The following is a 24212-nucleotide window of genomic DNA, read 5'->3' on the forward strand; positions in this document are numbered from 1 at the left end:
ACCGGATTAAACACTAACTAAGGTGTTCTTCCCACATTCTAAGCACCAGATTCTTCTTTCTGTCCTTATCAGATGACAGGCTCCCAGGCTGGGAAGCTCATGCCCAGAGGCAATGGGAAACTTCGGTTGATTTTCAGGAAGAATGAGAGAACTTCTCTCAGTAATCACCTCCTGCTGTAGAAATAAAGCCAGGGAAAAAAAAGGCTTGCCTGGGGCAGCAGTGATGGTTGTAATGGTTTTGCACAGCTGGGCTTTGGAAAGAAAACATAGACCAAAAAAAGGCTTATTTCAGGAAAACATCACAAATAAGATGTTGGCTGAAAACTGTGGTTTATGCCCAGTGTTTCTGGGCACTTGTTGGGGTGTCGGGTGGCCCCAGATCAACATGAAATGGCACAAGGTACAACGCTGAGAGATTCAGGTGAAGTTTTGGGTGGGTGCTCCCTCTCTCACACGCTCACACTCACACTCACATCCATGTTCACACAGTCTCCAGTATTAAAGGAGGTTTGAACCACAGTAAAATATCAGCAAGAAAGAACATAAAATCTGACACACAAGAAATTTGGGCTTGAATAAAAAAACTTGAGGCATGCTGCTGTAATGAATATTGAGCTGTATTCTGGATTCCTAATAGACACCTTAAAAAAGGCCATATTAAAAGGGCAGCCAGTTCCTATTACTTTTTAGCAGATTTCATGGTCTGCTTTCAGGCTATTGCAATGAATAACAAAAATAAAATATTCATTCTATTTTCCTATTTACTTTTTCTAACCTACCGAGTCCCCAGAGCACTGTGGAATTGAAGTGCATCTCTGATGGATAGCAGTGAGGAAGCAACTGTAAATCAGTTTTAAATTGCTCTAAGTGCAAGACTTATAATTTAAAAAAATATAGGTAAGGAGCATTGTTTCTTGTTAGTAAAGGAATTTATGGTTTTAGTATGTAAATGGCAAGTAGCAGCCCAGTGAGCCAGAGCAGGTCTCAACAGAAAGTTTACTTAGGTTTGGCTGCAGGCTGAGGCCCCAGGCAGACCTTGGTCAGGCTTGGGAAGGCCACACTGGAAGAACTTGCAAAACCAAGGGTTTTAGGGACAAATCTCTTTTGGGAAAAGCCACCGTTGTACAATGTATTTCACTGGGGCAGCTGCTCCAGCAAAAGTTCAAGAGCCATTGAAAGGGAGCCAGCTTTTCTGTGTTTACGAACATCACATTGATTTCTTTCCACCTCTCTCTTGGTCAGGGTAGGCACCAGACATTTCCTGGTATATTTATTCCTGTAGAAAATGTGTTCACATCCAGAGTCAAAAGAACTTAGGTAATAACAAATTATTCTGGTAATTCTGATTTCTGTTTTCCAGACCCTGCTGGCATACAACGTCTGAAGGGGCAGGAAAAAAAGGCCCCTTTCCCTCTCCAGTGCCTGTGACAAGCATAATCAATAAATGCTATTGGCTGCACTTCTAGTGTCTCAGAAAGGGATTTGCTTTAGATCTAGTAGGGCAGTGGAACTTAATTAGCAATTGATTATTAGAGGAGTTCACTGATGAATAACAGCAATTTTATATGTGTAACTTTATCTAGATATAAAACGTGATTCACAAGCACGGACATATTTTTTTAAAGTCCTCGCTGGAACACAACAGTTTTCAGAGCTCTCCTTGCTGAGCATCCTGGTCACTGCCACTGGCTGATGTGTGACCTCCTGTGAGGGTGACAGGGACCTTGCAGGCTGGAAGGGTCACAGCAGGGCTCTGGGATGGGTTTCTGGCACGGGGTTCCCACATGCCCTCACCACCAATGCTCTGTGCACAGGGGCTCAGGGGAGTGACCAAACTGGCACATAGAAACTGCCTTTCAGATGTGGAACAATGCAAATGCTTCGTTTGGGACAGATAAATAAGGCTTCTCTGGCTGCAGCTGAGCAATGGCTGTGCTGTGTTTTTGCTTCACAAAACTCAGTCCTCTCCACCCTCCCCCCAGGCAGGATGAAAATACGGGTAATCACGCCAGAACCAGCACCCTGGTGCTCAGTGCCGACCCTTTTGAAGGTTATGTGGCTCATCCCCTGCTTTATCTTTTGTGCCCTTCATCCTCCTCTGTTCCCCACATCCTGTCTCTTCCTCTGGCCAAGGGGTGCTCTGTTTTGCCTCCCTTTTCTGCCTCCACTTGTGTCATGGGTTTATTTGGTTTATGTATATATATTTTTTACTGTATTGTCTCATGGGGACTGCATTTAGTACCATCTTACGCCTTTCTTTTTATGCTTCCTACATCCAAATTGCTCAGTATATCACCAAATATCATCCTGTCACTCTCTCCCATACCTGTTTACTGCTGCTGCTGTTTGAGGCTGCAGCTCTGTGTAAACAAGGAGGTGGATAAATTACCCAGAGGGTTCATGTTCACCTCCCATCACCCACTGGCCATGACGCACGTCACGCTTTCCCTGGGCATGAAATGGTCTTTTCCCATCATGGGCTGTGGGATAATAAAAGAGTTGCTTACAATAGAGTAGGCCTAAGGTGACAGAAAAGCAGGAGTGATTTACCCACTCTATCTACTTTTATTTATAACTTGTGGCTTCTCTTCTGAGGGGATAAAAGAGGTGTTTTGACTTTCCATTTCTGGATTATGGAGCAGAGGGTCAAACCCAAGGTTTTGACTTGATGGTCCCATGACCTGAAATAATGTGACAAGTGGAGCAAAATGACAAATTACCCTTTAAAATGTGTGCAGGTGTCACTGAGAGTAAATTGGGCACAGAAATTGATTTCATGGTATTTGCCTCCTATGTCGAGGTAAGAGCCTGAGCAACTTATTCAGATTTTCAGTAATTTGGGGCACCTACACCTCTTCCCAGACTTGCAAAGTGTATTTTGTATGCAACAGCCAGCCCTACATCCTCAGTTGCTGGAGCTAACAGTTCCTAAGTGAGTTGGAGCTCAGTTGGAACTAACGTGCAGTTACTGCCCACAACCAGCAGCATTAGTAAAACAGGACAGAAAAATGGGCATTGACCATCCAGGCTTACAGTTTGTATCACTGTGCACATTTTCAAAGAAATCAAAGATTCAAGGTCAGGTTGGACAGGGCCCTGAGCAACCTGTTCTAGTTGGAGATGTCCCTGCTCATTACAGGGGCTTTGGACCAGATAACCCTAAAAGGATCCTTCCAACCCAAACTATTCCATGATTCCATTCCTCATATTACCATTCTAAAAAATGCACCAATTAACAGCAAAGGGAGGTTCTGCATCAGCAAGCTCTCGCTACAGCTTGATGGTGTTGTACCTGCCTGAAGCAAAATCACTCATTGTGCAGGGTAGTGGGACCATTTCCTGCTCAGTAAAGCCTCTCGTGCTGGTTTGGATGTGTCTGCAGCAGCATCTCCTGGGCTATTCCTTGTGTTACTGAACGGGGATTCTGCATTTCCATGTCCTGTATGGGCAGAACCAAGCAGTTTTCTCAGTGCTGATGGCATTCCTGCCAGTTCACTGTGCTTCCACATCCAAAATAGCTCTGCGTGGAGCATGGGGAGGAGCCTGGAGCTGTGTCCCAGCATGGACATGTGTGGTGAGGAGCAGGTTGAGGAGCAAATGGAGACAAGGAAAGCAGCTGCATTACGATGGGGGTTGCCAATCCCCGTGAGCTTTAGATAAACAACATCTAATACTTAAATTTCCAAAACTATGTATCTTCCCTCTTTTCATCTCAAACCCATAAATATTTCAATTGATTCTGAGATCCCGGAAAACTGCAGTCATCATCAATCACACACTTCCTCTGCTTGCCTACCCACCAGGTGATATTGAAGAAAAGGACATTAGCACTTTTCTGTTTGGTTGCCTCCAAGTGCAGCGATGTTTGTGCTGTGGTGGGATGGCAATCACAGCAGAGCAGCAACTTTAATTGCCAGGCTCTCTATGAAATGCAGCAGAACTCCCTTTGCAGAATTTGATCCTGTGGCAAATGTATCTAGGAAAGAGATTTTCTAAAGTAGATTGTGGAGATACTTACAGCTTTTTACCGGCTAGGCTTGTAGTTCAATGCTTTAGAAAGCCTCGGGCAGCCTAGAGAGGTAGCACGGGCAATCCAGCATTTCAGTAGCTCTGAAAGTGGCAAATAGTAGCTGCAAAGCTGATACCACCAGTAGAAGCAAAGAGGGAGAAATATAGCTCTTAGCCTGCTTAATTTCCCGCAATTAGAAGCTTTCAAAGAAACAGAAGCACACAGACATTCACAGAAAGAGCTGCAGAGCCAAAAGAGGCGGGGCCTCCCTTGATCCTCTCTTTTATTCGGAGAAGGGGAAAGGGGAGGACTGGGGGCGGACCCGGGGTGACCGGCCAATCAGACACTGCTGCTAAAAGAGTTTGAGTCACATTTGGTTTTGCCCATGCTTTGGAACAAAGGAGTTCAGCTTGGGGAGGGGGAGGGGAAGCTCAGAACAGGCAGCAACAGTAGATAAAATAGGTCATAAATTTTTAAATGGTAGAGCATATTTTCATTTGTTAAATAGTGTTTCCTGTTTTCAGTCATTTAAGGGGATTTTCATCATACAAACTGGATCCTGAAAAGAACTCAACACTCACATTATGAATTTATCTCTGCAACCATAACAAAATCTTCATTTCTGCTCAGTTTAACACAGTGGGTTCAATCAGGTATTTAGCACGACAAGGATAAATCTGCATTTGCTATTCACAAAATGGGCCAAATGTATTAAATAATATCTGTTCTAGTGTGACTTAATCACCAGATACTAAGTTTGTTACCCAGACTTCTCTGGGAGAACAGATGGGATGTGTTGAAAGAGAAGGTGTGTCTAGAAGGAAAGCCCCTTTCTGCCTGTGGTAGCCTCATTCTGTGTGGAAGGAGAGACAATGACAAGGTTTCACTCTGTCACATGAGAGCAATTTGCCAGACAACTCAGAGCAAAACCCAACCCAGCTCATGGAACCATCCCATCCCTCTGCACCCAGGTGTGCTTGAACTTGCTTATACCCTTCCCCTGTCCCTCCAGTAGTACCCAGGTTCTGTACTGGACTGGCACTGGAATGGCACAGACTGATTTGGCTCTTGGAGTCTGCGGGCTGGGCTCAGGACAAGGTTCTGGGCAGTCACAGGGATCTGCTGAGAAAAATCACTGGGAATTTGACAAATCAGCTCCAGCCGCCTTCACAGTAGTGGACATACACAAACAGAACTGATGGAGTTTCCTTTGCCTGCTAAAGGAAGCATGAAACAAATTATTTTGTGTCCAAAGTTTGTAGTAGAGCCATGAGGGACTTCTAATTGAGAGCTAATGTGCGCTTTCCCAGTGATTAGGTAAACACATTTTTTTGTTATTTATAATAGCTTCCATCACACAGATTCAACTAATTACAAAAACTTCCCTTGTAGAAACCATTTACAATTTTAATTCCAATTATTTTTTGATAATTCAGAAACATTTTTCCTATTACTCATCAGAAAGCAGGAAGTTAATCCATTCATTACCATGCTGAAAAGCTGATTTGAAACCAACCATGGATTACAAAGTCAGACTGAAGGTGAAAAGCAGGAGTTTGCTGTGCAGAAAGTTGAGTGGGGTGGGAATAGCTGTAAACCCCCCCGTAGCACATGGCTGAGGAAAAGGAATCGTTTGCAGAGCTGGAGAAGAAATGCAGCAGTGCATTTACAGCCTGAGCACTCCCATGTCCAGTGAGCTCCTTCGTCCTGCTCCGTGTCAGCCTGGGACGTGCGGGGCCGGAGCTGGTCCTGGCTGATTCCCTGCCAGAACAGAAATGCTCTCGGTTTTGCTGGTTTTGCACCAATCTAAAGGAAAGCAGACAGGGTGAGAGAGAGTCCTAAGGATGCTGGAGGGTGGGGTTTGTTGTGTTTGCATTCCAGAGACATCCCCCAAATCCCACACAGACATAACCCACACCACTCGGTTGGGAACTGCAGGCATCTGTCATGTGGTAGCTTTGCCCTTAAAAATACTTGTTTTACTCAAACCCTAAAAAGAGGTTCAAAATGCCTTTCACAAGCACTGGGGGATGACAGTGAATGTCCTGTGATTCCTTCTGATTGAAAAAAATAGAGGTCAGGTCCTTCCCCTATCCCTCTCCTTAAATTAGATGCTTTCAGTGGAGCTGCGCTGATTTACAGCCCTGGCCAAAGAATGAATACATTTCTTTTAACTGAAATGACCTTTCTATAATGTACCCAGTCTGGAAATTAAACATCCCATCTGATGTCCTGTTTGGAATTTTATTATATGAAGCTGTAAGACATATACAGCTTTTTTCTCTGAAAAGTCATTATGCTCTTTGTTACACACTCATGTAAAATCCTACAAAATTTGCTTCTGCCTCCCAATTTTTTATAACAAATTCCAAATGCAGAGCCCCATAAAACTAGCTAGTGAATTCCATGTGAAAAGCTTTGATTTCTGTATATAAATACTTTCAGAGTTGTATTCCTACTATCTCTTATCTTCTCCAAATATTTACTTAAATACATTTTTTGAAAGACAGTTTCAACCTTCAGAAATGAATTGCTCACTAAAATGGGTTTGACAAGCCATGAACGCAGCATTCAGGTTAGAAAAAACAATATGTTTTAGTTTTGAAATACATCTTGCAAGGCAGGTCTGTGTCTTTGGGAGGTGCACGCTCAAAAGGTCCAGCTCAGCCCATTTCTGGGCTGACAAGGGATGTTTGGGGGCCCAGGGATGGAGACCCTGGCTTTGCAGGCAGCAAGGCAGAGAGGAAAAGGAGGGACATGAAGGATGTCACACGTGAAAACAGTGGGGGCAGATTTGACCTTTCAGACCTTTCAAGACAACGTTCCAGCCACTTCTGTGAGGGCACCACACCCACCCAGCAACCTTCACCTATCCCAGACAGAAAAAATGGCTCGATGAACGCCTATTGTCTCACCACTCCACAGCCCTTGTGCCCCTCCCCAGCCCTTGGAGGGCTCTTCTAGATGGCTTTTTTAAAAATCAGCCTGGAGATAAGTGCAGCACCTCTGATTACTGGTACAGCACTGCCCAGTTATTTGGGGCTTTGCTGAAAAGGAGCCCGATTTGCTTTCAGCAATGAGCTGTCAAGACACAGCTGCATTAGACCTTGTTACCATCAATCCTCCCCTGCAACCTGAGCAGAATAAATTGGATCAAGGGAGCAAAACATTCTGAAGCACTATGGGTTCAGTGACAGAAACCATGCAGGAAAATGGGTCTGGGGCTGTGGCACTGAAACCACAGATGAACTTCTGCTGAATATTGGGCCTCAGAACACAAGGGTGAAGAGATTTTCTTTGGGCCTGAGTCACCGCTGAGCTGGCGCTGCTGTGCACACTGTGCCATGTCCAGCAGACTACCTGCTCCCTTCCTGATGTGCCATGGCTCTGAAAATGAGCATCTCACCCAAAGCAGTCCTTTCTTCTTCCCTCATCCTCCTCTGGTGGTGGGATGAGACCAAAATTGGGAGCATGGGTAGTGTTGTCACTGCATGGAGCTGCAGAGTGGTAAATTTAAGCTGAAAACTGCTGAATATTTCCTGGGGGATGATGGAACCATGAGAGACCTTGTGCTAGAGAGCCAGAGCTCAGCCTGGCTCATCTCTGGCAGCTAATGAGCATGGAGAGAAGGCACAGTGTGGATCAACACTGCAAAAGTGTTTTCCAGCACATCTCCTGCACTGAGCTGTCCTCAGGAGCTGTACAAAGCCATGGCTGTGCTGAAGTGCTGTGATGGCTCATAGAGGCATGGGTGGCAGCTGACCTGCACTTGCCAAGCTCTGGCCCTGGGATAGAGACCACTCAGAAAGCAAATACCAGCAAATATGTTTGTCATTGCTTCAGCTTTTTGGAGAGGCACCATTGTAGGAGAGGCCAGGCTGCCTCAGTAACTGGATAAAGGCAGGTAGTGAGTCGGAGAGAGGAAAGCATGCTGGATGAGCTCCTTGCAGGATGGTGGGAGGGTCTGTGCTTTTTGGCTCTCACCCCTGAAGAGCCAATACTCCTGCCTTGCCAGCCTGTACAGCTCTGAAAGCAAAAGCCAGACAGCAGGAAACCCCTCACTGCTGTTAATGAGCAATGGGACCAGTGAGGCTGAAGCTGAAGGGAGTGCATTAAGAGCCCACCCAAGCACAGAGCCTTGTCATGACAGCACTTTGCTAGAAAGGATCCATTTGCTTCCCAGCCAACCCCAGTGATGGGCAGGCAGAGCCCGTCATCCTTGTCATTAAAGATTGCTCTGAAGGGAGCAAACACCATGTCTGAGATCTGCCAGGGCCGGCCAGGCTCAGCGACCCTGCCAGCCCACTGCAGGTGCTTTAGCACCCTCCAAAGTGACCCAGAAATGCTGGCTGGTAGGGCAGCAGCACTAAGGGAGCACATAAAATTTCTAAGACTTTCTAACACTGCCCTGGGAGGAGGGACACTGCACCAAGAGCTGAACCAATGTGGAGCTGATGAGCGGGTCAGCAAGTGCTGCCAATGCAACATGCATGTTCTGTATGTGAGTACAACTCTGCAGAGAAAAAAGCTTCACAACTTTGTATTCTCTGCCCTAGAGTCACTGTCATCTTAAGATTCAATGCAAAGATGAAAACAAATCATGCTGTCAAAAAATCATGCATTAGAAACAAATTATTCTCTCTAAATGCATCTTGGCAATATAGTTGATAAACTGTGAGTATGGGAAATAATTGAAAAAGCAGGGTGGGGACATGCAGGATAAATGACTAAAATAAGAAAGTAATGAACATGTGTAAATAAAAGCCACAATCAATAAATATAAATTACACTGTGACAAACTGTAAATAATCAGAGCATTTCAGGCCTGCAATGTGATCCTTCTTCAGGGAAAACTTGTGTTAGCAAATCTGCAAAAGCCTTAAGAAGAAAACAAGAAGACATGAGGTTATCAGGGCTCTTTGAAATGGCAGACACGATGGATTAGCCCCTGGATTCATTACTCAAAACCTCCACCAGCAGTATGGAAGTAAGACATGATACCAGCCCACTTCCTTCCTCCACCCCAAGGTACAAATAATCCTGGCAGGAGTGATGCCCTCAGCCTTTCTCACATTGATACAGAGAGATTAAAAAAAAAAAGGGATGGCTTTTTTCCTTCCTGATTTAGCCATTTAGAAGGGGCTTTTGAAGGCTAACTCTTGTCTCTTGATTAACTGCACTTTCTTCCTCCCTCCTCTGTCCCAGGAATTCTTGTGCTGTTCAGAAATAAACACTCACTGTTCCCAGCCTCTTCTGCAGATGCATGTATTGAGGCAGTTTTTTGTCCATCATGGGGGATTTTATCCCATCTCTGTTTCCAGGTCCTAAATCCTTTCCAGATCCTGGGGATTAAATTATCATCAAGACCAGACCATGCCAAGACCCTTCAGCATGAGTGGGAATGCAGCCTGCATTAGGAATGAACTCAGCCACTGCTGCTGAGAGCATAAAGCAGCCAGAGATCTGCACTGAGGATGGACTGAAGAGATTTGGGATGGATAAGGGCTGGTGGATTTACACCCTGGCCTACTGGCTGACTCTTGACTTCTGAAAATGAAGGTGAGGGATGACAGACCTTCATTTGCTGTTTCAGAACATGGTTGCTTTGTCTCAGCACATCTTTAACTCATTGCCCAGGGCACAGCAGGGAGGTTCCTGCTCACCTGCCCACCGTGGGTGCCCTAAATCCCTGAATGTTTGGTGAATCATAGAAGCACAGAATGGTTTGGGTGGGAAGGGACCTTAAAGACCATCCAGATCTAATCCCCTGCCATGGGCAGGGACACCTTCCACTAGGCCAGGTTGCTGCAAGCCCTGTCCAACCTGGCCTTGGACACTTCCAGGGATGGGGCAGCCACAGCCTCTCTGGGCAACCTGTGCCAGGGCCTCACCACCCTCACAGGGAAGAATTTACTTCCAACACCTAATTCAATCCTGCCCTCTCTGAGTTTGAAGCCATTCCCCCTTGTCCTGTCACTCCAGGCCCTTGTCCAAGTTCCTCTCCAGCTCTCTTGGAGCCTTTTCAGGTGCTGGAAGAGAAGAAGTTCTCCCCAGAGCCTTCTTTTCTCCAGGCTGAACAGCCCCTGTTGCTGTGGGTTTATGTCTTGTTAAATGCAAGTGGATGGAATGAAAATTTTGTTAGTGGACAGATTTGAAGGAAAGTATTCACTGCTCTCTCAAACGGAAGCTTGCTTGGAAAGCACCCTCAGGAGCAGTGTTTAAGGCAAAGATTGCAAACTCCACCTTGCTGCTGGCTTGCAGACAATATCATGTGGTAAAAATACATCATGCTCTACGTCTAGGGGTAATAATAAGAAAAGAAATTACATTAAAATGTAAAGTATTGTCAGTGGTTATTTCCATGGAAAGTCCATTTCCATTTAATAGCAGAGAATCCATCATGTTATGCCTTATTTCAGCTGTGATGGCTCCCAAGAAAAGATGTAGGTCACAGCCTGTCAAAGGCAGTGCCTTTGAGAAGAGCTCACGGTGCAGTTTTCAGGTGGTGGAGGGGAGGGTTGCCCTGCCACTTTCCTTTACAGCCACACCAGCACTCACCCTTCCCCAAAAGTGGTAGAAAATGTCACTTAATCTGGCTGTGGGGCTGTAGCACTTGCTGCAATGTGGGCAGGGGCTGATGGAGCAAAGCAAGAGAGTGGCAGCCCTGGAGTTCACACATGCAAAGAGCTGCTCCAGGGGGTGTGTGAAGAAAAAATGGGCAGAAGGTTTGAAATTTTGGGTACAGGTGAAAGCAAGGCTCACCCAGTAATTCTGCATCCCTACAAGCGCTCAGGAGCCCTGTTGGGTTAATGCTATGCTGTGACTTGCACCACAGAGTCCAGGGGAGGCAGAACAGCCAAAATGCCCTGGTTTTAATGTAGCCCTACCAGCAATGGTTTGGGACATACCCTTGATCCAGTATAACAGAGGATTTCATGAGGCTCAATTAGCAAGGTAATTAATTAATCAATTATGTAAAACAGATGAGCAATCCGATATCCTGTTCTACAGTGATACAGCTCTTTGTTGAGACTTAATTAACACACAGGCTTGGGGACAAAAGAAAAAAAGAAAAAAAACCCCAAATCCTACAGAAGAATCAGTTGGAGAGAACGATTCCAACAGAGGATGGAAACTGGGCTGGAGACCAGATGGGACGACAGCCCTGCTCTGAGAGGATAGTGGAGTTATTTTGGGTAGTTTAACAACCAGCCTGATGTTTGTCTCCACCACTACAGCCAGCTGAGCCAAATTAGGCTCTCCTGCCTGCCAAAACAAATCTGTGGTAATTCCTTCTGTGTAACTGCTCAGTGCCCACCTTCCCAAGCTGGCTGGTGCTGTACATGACAAGGGAGGCGTTCAGCAGATGTGTTTATTGCTTCTGTGCCTCCCAGCTCCTCTCACTCTACCAGGAGGGCTGCAGGGCTGAGCTGCAGCTTTAGGGTCTCTAACAACCACCAAAGCTCGCTGCAGGTGTTGGATTCCTACGTGACCTGTACCAAAAGCAATGCAGATATTGATCTTCTGTAACAGCCCCTTGTAACCCAAAGTATTTCAATAGCCTACATTAATCTGTGAAAACCTACATCTTGTTACAGCCTCTGTTTTATTTAATTTTACTTTAGGCTAGTAGTTATTTGGGTCAATTCTTTGCCAGTTGTGATAAATTGATACATCATCTGTGATGGAGCAAAACTGTGTCAGGGCTTCTACTTATACAGACTCTTACTCGAATATGTTTGCATTAACCAGATCTGTGATATTCAATACAGAAAAATCAGTGTCAAACCTGTGTCTCAAACCCTGCAAATAATTGTAGAGGTAATGTGTTTCCAAAGCTTAAACTAATGTGCTTACGGACCTTTCCTTTAGCAATATGCTCCGGGGCCAATTTTCCCATGTTCAAGGGCCAGATTGCAAATGTATTGGCTGGGAATGGAAGTAGAGTCATGCTCCAGCAATGATTTTTATTGAGTAACTATAGATGAGAAAAGGCAGTTACTACCTGGCAAAGACCCTGCATTTTAAGTTTTCTTTACAAACACTCTCTCTGGCCAAGCCTTTAGTGTGGAATTGCAGGAATTTATAGCAATATGTGGAAGAAGCTGATACTCAAGACCAATGCTGCCAGAGGCTGTATTTCTTTCTAAGGCTGCTGCCAGAGGGGTTTCTTGCACAGCTACACCTGGGAGGGTGACTGCAGAACCACTGAATGCTCACATCAGAGCCTTTACATACCTCTCCTTCACTGCTGGGCTGACAGACTGCTGCAACATCAGAATTTGCTTCTGGTCTTGCTCCTCCCTTCCTCCCAGAGTGCCACTGTGTGGTTTAACCCGTGCTTTCAGGGATTCAGTTCAAGCACTTACTGGATAATGCCCAGCCTGTAGCAGGAACCTGCCTCTGCAGTTTCTGGGTTTTCATGGGCTGATCCCGAGCTGTGCCAGTCACTGGGAATTCTCCACTGGAAAAAACTCGGTTCAGTCCTGGAAGATGTGGATAGGACTTCTCTGTTCATGCTCAGGGGGTCTGTCCCCCTCATTCACAGCTTACCTAAATCTGTTGGTTTCACTGTTTCCTTTCTCTTTCCAAGACTATAGAAAACCATCTCTTCCCCCTGCCTTCTCACCCCCTCTAAAAGAGCTGATCTCATTCCAAAAATGGGAGTGTTCAGAAAGTCGAAAGCCTATTAATTGCTCTCTGCCTCTTTTTAATCTATTCAAAAAGCTGTATGGCATGCAAAGCTGTTGTGACCTGATTTTTCTTTTTTAATATCTCACCCTTTGACTGTCAGTATTTAAGGAAAAATGAAACTAATCATCAGTGAAGGCTGTAATGCTGCTGTTTTGTAACTGCTGGAGAGCTCAGAAGAAAATTTTGTAAGAAAGGGTATAAAAGAGGGAGAGAGAGAGAGAGAGAGGAGGTGTGTGTATAAGTGTATGCCTGCATCTCACATTACAGGTTTCTCAGAACAAACCAAAAAGTATATTCATTTGCAAAATAATATTAGTAAGATAAGGAAAATATTTGTATCTTGGAAAACAGTGAAAAAAAGGGCCATTTTTGTAACTTTGTCCTGAGTGCTCCCTTCCATGTAGAGGGATGACCTCCCCAGTATTGCCCAGCCTGGCAGATTTTTTACTGAGGATGCAAAGGACGGTCTGCACTGTCCTCCAGGTAAGATTTGTCCCTGCTAACATTTCATCTTAAACCCCAAATGACTTTTTACTATCGCTGGAGCAACAGATTTCAGCCAGAGACACTCTTCAGTAGGGAAGCAAGGGCTGTATCTCCTGGCAGGGAATTCATGGAAATTAGTCTGAGATTCTCCTCTGAAAATGGAGGACAGAGTCATGGAAAAGCTAAATATAAATCTATGCAGCTTATCAGGACATGACAGGTGGGATATAATAATCTACTATGAGTATTTTAATGTATGAAACCAAAGTACAGCATTAAGCCCAGCACAAGATGTTACAGGGGGGAGCAGCAAAGTATGGATGATAAAACACAAGCTAAACCTTATATTAGGCATGGAAGGAATTCCCAGAAGTGGATACCTCAAAATTCCAGTGGGTATCCCACTCCCAGGGGGGTCTAAAGACATATATATATATATACACAGATATAAATACACACATGCATATATTATATACTTATTTATATACACATTTGTAATTAGAAGGGAGTTGTGTGTGTGTATAGCTATGCATGTGTAATACAAAACCAAGCTTGCAAGGTGCCTGCAATTTGAAAACTAGAAGGAACATTAAAAAAAAAATAGAGCTCCAATCATCAACCCTTTCTGACAAGTACAATCTCATTTGCAACTCACACACCTTTAAGCTCTGCATTTCTTTTGCTTTGCTCCCAGTGCTCAGGGCCACACACAGCATCTGACATCTGGAACAGCTGAGACACTTCAGCACAGAAGATCAAACACTTCAAAGAGTCTCAGAGCCGTTTGGGAAAGGGAAAACCCAGTTGTTCTCAGAGTCAGGTAAGGCAATGTACTGGAAGTGATGTGTGGTACCCACAGTAAAAATAAACTAATGAATGCAGGCAATTGAACTGAAATTTCACGCAGGTTCTGACCCTTGATGACCCAACTCAGCCAATGGTGCATGGGCAGATACATTATCAGAGCATACCTGATGAGATGATAATTGTGCAAATGGTTTCCTGTTTTCACCTGGTACTTTTTAATATTCCACATACAGAGAAAAGGTGATGAAATAACATTTTTAACTCTGTAATTAGCACTGCAATAATGCTGCCTGTTTAAATTAATTAGTAATATTAAAGAGAAGCTCTAATTTAATTACAGAGACACAAACCCAGGTTCTTCTAAACGAGGATGGCTTCCCACCAATTGTATTTAATATAATTTTGCCTTCATTTATCATGTAGATAATGGCCACTGCAGAGTATGGCTGTGTTTGTGGAATTGCCCTGGATACCTTCAGAAGAGACAGAAAAACATGATAATTTACAATCTGGGGAGGAAATAGAAATGAAAGCTTCCCCCTCTGCCCTTGCTAGTTCCTTAAAAATAAATTTTAATGTAATTTGAAAAGTTCTGATTTTGGTACAGTTATTCCATTCAGTTTGGTTTCATTTCTGCTTCTAAAAAAGGGGTTTCTGGAGACCTTACATTAACTCCACAGATTACAGCTGGCATTGAACAGGGATATAAGTTATGATGCAAATATAAAGGAGCATCCATTTCCATGTATGATTAAATGCTGACTCAAGGTAGTGCAGTATTTTTGATCCCCTAAGTTTAATAAAATTCAGGACAGGCAATAAGGAGTCGCAGACAAATTAAAATTTATTGAGACAGACAAAAATGCAACTATTTCAGACTACAGTTAAGCATTTACAGTTAACCAAAGGTAGCAAAATGCTCACATTCCACTTAACTCCTTATGGAAAAAGCATTCAGAATTTACTATGCAGTTCTACTTACTATGATAGTCTACATCCATCTACAGTAGGGACATCGAACTGAAACACGTAATATTTGGATCTCTCCTTACAGATCTACACATTGAACAGTAACAGACAACAGCATTGAGAAAAGTATAAAAAGACCAAAACCCACCTACTGTAGAAAGGGCTTTTTGATGTATAGTAACTGTACAAAGCAGTCTGTGGATGAAAGGATGGGATACAGGAGGGACTGTGAGAGAAGCCAACAAATGGAGGAAGCGAAGCTTGAGCGACCTGGTGGTCTGGGTCAAGTGGTGACCTTAGATCTACGTCAGTTGCTGCTTGAGGGAGAAAAGGCTACAAAACTCCTAATATCAAAATATTCCCATGCCAGAAATGTACACTGAGTCTAACAGACTAGGCTGGAGAGGCAAAGAGAAGCATTCACTAACAAACAGTGTTGTTTTAAATATAAACTTTACATTTTCAATATAAACTGTAGAATAAATATTAAATAAACACTTCAAATGGTTTAAAATAATAGTACAGAACAGCTTAAAAAAAAAGGCAAAGAAAATGAAGAGGATTCTTTGTGTTCACAGCAAAGGCCAGTAATGACCCAAAAAACCCAGCTGTGCTGAAATCTGAACTCAACATTTTGATTTAACTACAGTAGTTAAAAGAAACACAAAGCAATGGCTAACAGTATCTCATAGTCTGTAATATGAAAAGAAAATGAGATTAAAAATTGGTTTGTGTCTCTACAAGAACGGGACAACTCTGATTCCATTTGGTTTGTGTCTCTAAAAGAATTGGACAACTCAGATTCCATTTTTCACAATGAGAAAATGTTTGGAAGGTCAATGACTTGATTCAGATGGGAAGTCCTGCTTTATAAAAAAAAAATAAAAGGAAAAAGAAAGAGAAAGAGAAAAAGAAAGGAATTTAATTAAATTAAGTTGGAAGCAAATTAAATCCTTTACAAAGCATGAAGAATGGAAGGGGCTCGATCTGGAAGAGCACTGGTTCTTGGTAGAAAAGCTGGTTTCTTTATCACTGTTTCATTAAATAGAAGATTTTCTTAATGCATCTCCCCAAACTGGACACACACATACATATGCACACACATATTTGTGCATAAATGTATATAAACAGACACACAGAGATATACACCTGTATATATATAGGCTGCAGATCCCCCACCACGGGAGGATGCCAGTGGATCACAAAAGGGCTTTGCTAAACAGCTTTGCAGGATTTGGGAACTTGGTCTCAAAGCAATCCAGAGTCTGAGCCGCCCTTCCAAGCACAACAGCCTGTGTGCCCTGCTCCTGCCAGGCTGGGACCGCTGGGATCGGGCACTGCTGCCCTGCAGTCCCGTGCAGCTGCCCCAGGCCATAAAATGGCACATTTCCCATGCTGGCTCCGAGTCAGAACACTTGCACAAGTCAAACAGGTGACTGAACAGTCACCTGGAGAGGGGGTCTACCTGAAACCAGGCCAGCAGGCTTAGAACAGTTGTGTGTATTTGTGTTTCTGGGTGCAGGGAGATGTGCTACCGAGGCCACCCCAGCCAGCCAAGGCAGCTGCCCTCTCGCCAGGCCGTGCTGGGCAGGGAGCTGTTTCACTGGGACCCACCCCATGTTTGAGCTGGTGAGTCTGGGAGACAGCAATTGGTTTATAGTTAGATATAAACCCTTCCAGCTCTGATTTGGAAGCATCACATGTGAAAGATCACAGCCAGGAGACCACCAGTGGGTGGTGCTGCCATGTCTGCTCATGTAAACGGAAAGATGTTCACGTTCACTTTTGAGGGCTTATTTAACAGCTTTATTTTAACCATCTTGCATGTTTCCTTGTGACACAGCCTGCCACAGCCTCAGACCTGGTACTGCCTGCAAGGGCTTGGATTGACAGGCTTTACCCTGGGGAGGTGCTGGGCAGGAGAAGGGGTTTGCTCTGTGACCTTTGATGTAAGGCATAGTCCAGGATAAGCTGTTGTGGAGGGACACAGGACTGCCAAAAAACCCCCTAGCTCTGTGGGGTGAATGAGTCCAGTCAGGAGGATAGGCATAATGAGCCAATTGTGGAGCTCAGATTTATGTCAGAATGAAATGGCAGCTCTGTGCCTCAGGCAGGTCCTGCACAGGACAGCAGAGCCAGACTCATAGAGTGTGGGGTTAATGAAGAAAATACCAGAGGAAAACTAGACAGGACATTTGAGAAGGAACCTACTGATGGTGTTCAATTGCTTCTCACAAAATCATATTTGGGGAGACAAATGCTGGATTATCTGCAAGTTGGCAGGATTTCTGTGAAGCAAATAGAAAAAGTGTGTGTGTGTGTTTGTGTGCTGTGCAGCTCATGGACAGTGATTATTGAATATATTTTTCTAAAGCTACGGGAAAACCAAAGGGATTTGTTTGAGGCAGGGCAGATTGCAGGCCTTTTGCAAATGACTGTGGTGGCAGATTTTTGGGAGGATGTAGGGGCGTGAAACAACAAATTCCTCATGGTTTTATACATCCTTCTGCATTAATGATGATTATGTAGGCTTGCTCTTTGTTTGCAGGTCATTGATCTGCATAAATAGGAAATGCAAGAAGAGAAAACAGGAGAGCCCCTGCAGCACATGGTACCTGAAAGGAATTCCACTTCTGATCACGTCTGAAAGCAGAGGTCCTACTCAGAGGGCTGCCAGGTGTGCACTGGCTTTGGAAAGGGCTGAGAGCCAACACCCTCAGGCCAATGTACCTAAAAAACTGACTTCTGCCAACCTGTGCAGTATTTTCCAGCTTTCAAGTGACTATGTGGTCAACCATGTTGTGACTCGATGCTGTCTCCACCTCTACATACACTACTAAGAAAAAAAAAATCTAATTAGTCTTTGTTATAAGAAACACATTTCTTATTCTGCAAAATAACTCACTGGCCAACAGGCAACTGCTAAAATACTTAACCTGCATTCTAATGCAAGAGTGGGGTCAAGGTTCCTCTTACTGCTTCAGAAAACAGCAAAAGTAATAAAAGGTCACCACAGCACATTACTGCATCCAAGAACTGCCATGGGAAAGGACACTGCAAATAATTTAATGTCAATATGCTCTGATACAAGAGCTTTGAATATATGGGAGGTATCGAGGGAATCACAGATTGGATTTTAATACTATTCTTTTTTAGGAGTGTGTATTACAAGTGTGCAGTGTGTCACACTGAGCCAAGGGGTTCTGCTTTTGAAATATCACCACCTAAAGCTGCTTTTTTAAACAGGCTTCTTTACATTAAATGAATGACAGTTACTTTTGAGAGTTTGTGTCTTCAACAGCATTATAACTTTGGAAGGAGGGGTTGCTAAATGGAGAACAGACAGATCTGTAGTGTGTGATCTGGAAGCAGAGGCTGCCTGTGTGTTGTTAGTGACCCTCCTAGTGCAAATGAGCTCAGACAGAAGCTGAGGAACAGCTCTGGAGGTGGTTATGATGCTAAAAATTCACAAAACACTTTCCCTTTAAACGCTCTGAAATGGAGATGGACTCTGTCCCCTGCCTGTCGGGCTTGGTCCATGATAGCTGCAGGTTCCCAGCATCTCTTAAGATCAAGGCCATGTTCCTTTATCAAATAAAGAGTGAGCTGATCTGTGTCCTGTGCCCTAGTGGGAATTTTGCCTTCAGTGTGAGCTGGACTAAGCCTGTTGAACTCATTCATGTAAGGAAGAGAAAGTCCTGTCAGTGGGTTTCCTTCTGGATTAAACTCCTGGTACTGGGCAGCCACTGTCCAAAGAGACTTATTCTTTACTGGGACATTATAAATATGGACTAGAAAATGAGGCACCTGCTTTTCCTTCTTGATGAAAGAAAAAACTGTTTCTGATATGATCCAGGTAACAATTTATGACACAAATTCTCTGATATTCTAAGCCTTTGTATTGGTTTGTTGAGCCCCTTCCAGGATTCTTTCACAGGATGGATTTCATAAGTGGTGCAAGTGAGGATTAAGACACGAAATGGTTTTAAAACAAAACTCATTGCCCCTGTGGACAGAACAAAAATCCCCCAAACCAACTGAACAGAAGCTGTACTCCAAACAGTCCTTGCTGGAAATGAAGTTGTCATCCAAATTAAATTGACTATACAAAATTAAACTCAGTAGAGAGGGAATATTTGTGCCAGGTACTCTCAGATACAATTGCAGAGATATGATGTGAGTTGCAATATTGTGCAAAACATGAGTCCTCATTATGATGGGCACTACCATATATAACCAATTTCATCATCCTTATCATCATCTTCATCTTCATCATCTTCATTAGCTGCTCTTACATGAATCTTCAGTTTCCCTTCTTTGTCTTTTTTTGTTGCTTCAGGTTCCTCTTCCAAATCATCCAACAATACAACAGATCCACCACTGCCAAAATCCCCTGAAGTTTCTTGCTCTTCTTCTGAAACAGGCGAGCAGGAAAGGTCATTTCCTCACAGAACACCAAATTCCACATTAATCACTACCCTTGTCATGCAAGCCACTGTCATTTGCATTGTTATTTTAAAAATTCATTGGTTTAGCTATTCATGAAACAACCTTTAAATTTCAATTTTCATTCTGAACTGGGATAAATACATATCAATTGACTCTGAAAAACTTTCTTGCATAAATGGCCCCTATGCATTGTCCTCATCCTAGAGACATGACTGGAAAGTTCCAGATCGTGGGCATGCAGGCCAGAAAATCATTATTCCTTTGTAAATACTTGAATTCCATCACAGCTCTGTAAACCAGGCTAAAAATATTCCAAAAATTATTTGAGTGCATTAACTTCACTCTGCAAATGTAGCTCTTAAACCTAAGATCTGTGGTGTGATTCTGGGCATCCTGGATCTTCTAGGTCTTCTTTCCTTCTCAAAAAAGAAAGCTGCACTCACAACCATCCCTGAAGCACTCTGAAGCAATGCAGGTGAAATCTTCCTTGTCTAGGCACAACAGCTAATTGGTGATTTCACTTACCTACATAACATTGTCCTGTCAGCAATTTCATTGGGCTTGGTTGCTAATGTATGCAATTTTACACATTTAGGCCTTCCATTGTGCATTCCAGAGTATACAGAGCAATATATTTAATAACCCCACAGAACAACCCCAGACCCTTAATTTTAATATCACTAACTGCACTTTCCAGGCTGGTAGCAAAAATATCTTAACAGTGGTTATTGCCTGCTAACTTGTGCTGCACCCCTGCAGTCCAAAGGACCAATGAGGGATATACCATTTGTAGTCTGAATAGGAAAACAGAGGAGCACTTTGAACTGTGGTACTCGTGTTTCCCTGTTGTCCCTTTTGTTATCATACTCGGTGGTACAGCAGTGGCAGGGCTTACAGCAGTGTTAATTCCCTCGTTGTCTGAGGAAAGCACATCATTACTCACCACAGCTGACTGTCCCTTGCTTTCTGGAGCCAGCTATCTCATTCCCATACTTATCAACACACCAGCACTGCCCCGTGCTGCCATGGCACTGTGTGGCTTTGTAATAACCTTCTTCATTGCACCGGGGGATGAAAGCACCTGAATAAAATATAAGGTGTGCTCAGTAATGCAATCCTCTGCAGGAGCAAACACATACACAGGGTATTATGAACTTAGCACTTATATACATGAAGATCTTGACAATGTTGGCAAGGAAATACATGTAATTATCGGGTGCCTGGAAGGGGAAGGAAATTACATCTGTTTAACTCTTTTCAGACACCCTGGTCACAGTGTATAAATGTTTGTTTGTACCCAGCACACAGAGAAGGGTGTCATACACTCCTAGAGAGAGGTTCAGTCTGTCTCTAACTGACTGATATTCCCACAGAGCCTTTTCAAACTTAACTCCTGGTTTTAAACTTTTCTTCCCAATTGGATTATTACCCCAACTTCATTAGTTCTGCATTTCCCTTCCATTTGCACACCTTCAGTGTTTATCACGAGTCCTTCCACAACACTGTAATTATCCCTGGAAGGTATCTGCCATCTGCTTACTATCCATACTAATCTCAGGCACATCCCCAGACTTACTGAGAGTTCCCATGTATAAAAGAAGAAATCATGCACAGGCTTTACAAAGAGGGACAACAGGCTTTGAATCAGTAAGTCTTCAGATTTGGAGCCCAAGATTTGTCTCACAATAAAACCAATATAGTTCAGCCTTGTAGAGTGTGGTTCATTCTGGCTTCTGCAGACAGGGAAACTCTCAGGAGAAACCTGTGTTATTGTTCCCACCATTTTCAGCAGATACAGCAAATGTACTTCAAGATGAAAAGCCCTCTTGTCCTTCGAGATGAATTAGCTTTATTCCCACTGGAGGTCAGTGCATTCATTTTTCCCTTCTTTGTCAATTGCTTCAATTTGAAACATGGCATAAACACACCCTTGCCCCCAAATTTCTTGTCTCAAATGATTTTTGAGAAAGTGTTTTTCTCCTTTGTCAAAGATACCAGTGATTTACTGGTGATTCAGTAAGGTTTTTTAACTAGTTCCATGTGTAGCATCTATTCAGACAGTACATGTGTCAAAGGGGCCACTTCCTTTACATTTCTCCCAGGAAAAATGAATGAGAAGGTGCTGCCCAAATGTCATGAGATTTCCTATATAAAAGACATAAAAGTGGAAGTCAGTCTGTCTCATGCACACAGAGAGCTATACAAAGTGAATCTGAATATCCAAACTTGTTGCTCTGCAGATCTTGCCTCATGTTTGAGTGCTGCTAATGCAGGTCTGGAAGGTGAGAAGAGAAACCTTTGAACATCTGCAGAAATCTTTGTATATCAGATCAGTTCTGGAGACCACATCCATGAGTGAGAGTATTTTAAATAACGTCAGAGCATGATCTTATAGCAGGTTTGCTAATAGGTACCACCATTATGTTCATGTACAAATGCTAAAGACTATCAAGGACTCATTTTCACTGTTTACAAGACAATAGTTCTAATAAAAAATGTATGTATTTGCCTTTGCAGGTTTTTGTAAGTTAATGCTCAGTGTTCAAAACTTTATTTCAATACTGATTAGGAAAAGTATTTTTTTTCATATTTCTGCTCATGTCCTGTCACTGGTAAGCACTCCAGGTGTTCATCAAGCTATACACAACCTTAGGAAAAGTGCTCAGGTGCTGACTTTGAGCTGGTGTAAATCAGCATAGCTGTGCCCATGCCACTAGAGCTGCCCTGTTATATCTGGTGAGCATCTGGCTCCAGGGAAGGATCAAAGGGGGGACCTCAGGGGCATTACAGGGTGAGCAGAAATCAGCTTCTGCATCTTAAACAGTCTCATGCTTTCTCTTTTCCTTGGGCAAAGCAACCTTTCCCTTCTTTGAAACAGGCCTTTTTGCATAGTTTCACTGTTTCTTGTAAGGCATGAAAATGTTCCACACTGCCTATAAAAGCTTTAAAAGATTTAAAAATAAATTATGGCCCAGGCTCACTGCCAACATAACTGTGTGTGGAATAGATTCACACTTTGGGTCACAGTGAAGAGTGGAAGGTACTTTTCCTTCTGCGTGGGAAATTCGTGCCAATTTGTATGTAACACTGGAGCTTTAAATATTTAGCTATGCATACTAATGCCACGGTATTTGCCAGCCATCAGAGGGAAGATACAGCATGTCCTCTCCAATGTGTCAGGTGCAGGTGATAATTTGGAGAGGATAGAGAGTCGCTGGGAACAAGTGTTGTACAATGTGATGATTCTCCCTGTAAATTGTACACAAATCAGCCTGTTTTCATTAGAAATAAGCTGGCTACAAGCTCTGCTATCCTGGAGCATGGCACCTAGACAGCCCATTTTCTGGGTTTGGCATCAGAGAACAGCTGGCTTTCCTCTCCAGAGGTTCTTGCACAGACAGTGCTTCCCCACGAGCCTCGACCCCACAAAATGTGAGTCACTCCCCACTAAACTGCCTCAGGCTACTGAATGCTGCCTCCCCATCTCCCTTTGTCCTGGGAAGGATTTAATTACTCCACAGAAACTTGAACAGCACTCTTGCATCTGTATCCTCTTTATGGATCCAGACCTATACCTCTTTTTTTTTGCATAATTTCCTTATCTATATAATACTCCCCTTCCTTAGGGAACATGAGGAGAACAGTTATATGCTAAAGATAGTGAAGCACACAGGTAAAAGCCTGACAGAATTAAGTGCTAGCCAGCACACAGCTCCTGGTATTAGCTGTTATATTAGCTGAATCCACAGGGTTGATGCAGGAGAAAACAGTGACAGGAGCAGAAATTTATTACTTTAGTGATGTGGGAGAAGCATTATCAGGCTGCACAGTTGTATGCTCTGAAAGTACAGTCTCTGCAGTTAATTGTGCTCTAGATAAATCTGGTAGGAAAAGATGAATAGTGCTGTTTACTTTTTAATTCAGTCTCCTGGGATGCTAGGCTTCATTTGAAAGCCTCCAAATTCAACATATCTAATGGCAATGGCTTTGAAGTACTTTGTTGCAACTGTCAAGTGTTTTGAAAAATATACAGAGAAGAAAATATCAAAAGTCATCATTTTTATCAATGGATACAAGTTAACAAAAACATTTTTCATGTTACTACCCGGACTGTAAGTGCTGTGCTCTCTATGTCAGGGTCAGAGGAGGAAAGAGAATAATTAAAGATTAGTTTCTCTGAAAATATTAATCTCTTCTCCATCTTCACTGCTGCTATAAGTCACGTGTATGTTTGGGCTTCCATCTGAATGATTTTTCAGTCAGTGAAAAGACAATGTTTTCTGCTGTATAAATAGCTCTGATATCAAATTAAAATCTTCCAGACAGGTGTCATTATGCAGGAAGACTTTCAGGGTAGGTGAAGCAAAGAGTTCCTCTTTATATTATAATTTTCTAGCTTGTGGAACAACCTGTGCCTGACACCTTGATTTGTTGAGCTTTACTACTTTCATTCTTCTTTTATTTTTTTTTTAATACAGCTGACTAGAAGTTATCTGTGCTAAGGGACCATTCTTACTGCTTTTACTTTGTCATTTTACTCCTGCTATTGTGATCAGATCCCAGTGACATGTGCTACAACCACCTGCATGTTGAACTACCTGCAATCCAGGCATCATTCTTCCCACACACCAGAAAAACTACTTATGTTTCAACCTAGATGACATTTATAGCACACAGAAAATAACAGCAAAGCATAAAATAAATATGGGATAGTCAAAGCTATCTATTAACAACTGGGCTTCTTATTCTTTTAGGTGGCTTTGAAAATCATGACACCCATGAGAGAGAGAACACTGTG

At 43.2% G+C, this 24212-nt stretch overlaps 1 protein-coding gene across 2 annotated transcripts in view; it reads right to left on the reverse strand.

The window, feature by feature from the left end:
- Positions 1 to 14822: 14822 nt before the first annotated feature.
- The window catches only part of SPOCK1 (SPARC (osteonectin), cwcv and kazal like domains proteoglycan 1), a 281576-nt gene continuing 272186 nt past the window's right edge, over positions 14823 to 24212 (reverse strand). For both annotated transcript variants that reach the window (XM_048319809.1, XM_048319807.1), the window contains 2 exons: positions 20358 to 20495; positions 14823 to 19379 (listed from right to left, as the gene is read on the reverse strand). In XM_048319809.1, the coding sequence (XP_048175766.1) occupies positions 19189 to 19379; positions 20358 to 20495 (329 nt within the window). In that variant the 3' untranslated portion in view covers positions 14823 to 19188. The remainder of the gene's footprint in view (positions 19380 to 20357; positions 20496 to 24212) is intronic.

Source organism: Corvus hawaiiensis, chromosome 15 (genome assembly GCF_020740725.1).
Source record: "Corvus hawaiiensis isolate bCorHaw1 chromosome 15, bCorHaw1.pri.cur, whole genome shotgun sequence".
NCBI classification, from domain to species: Eukaryota; Metazoa; Chordata; class Aves; order Passeriformes; family Corvidae; genus Corvus; species Corvus hawaiiensis.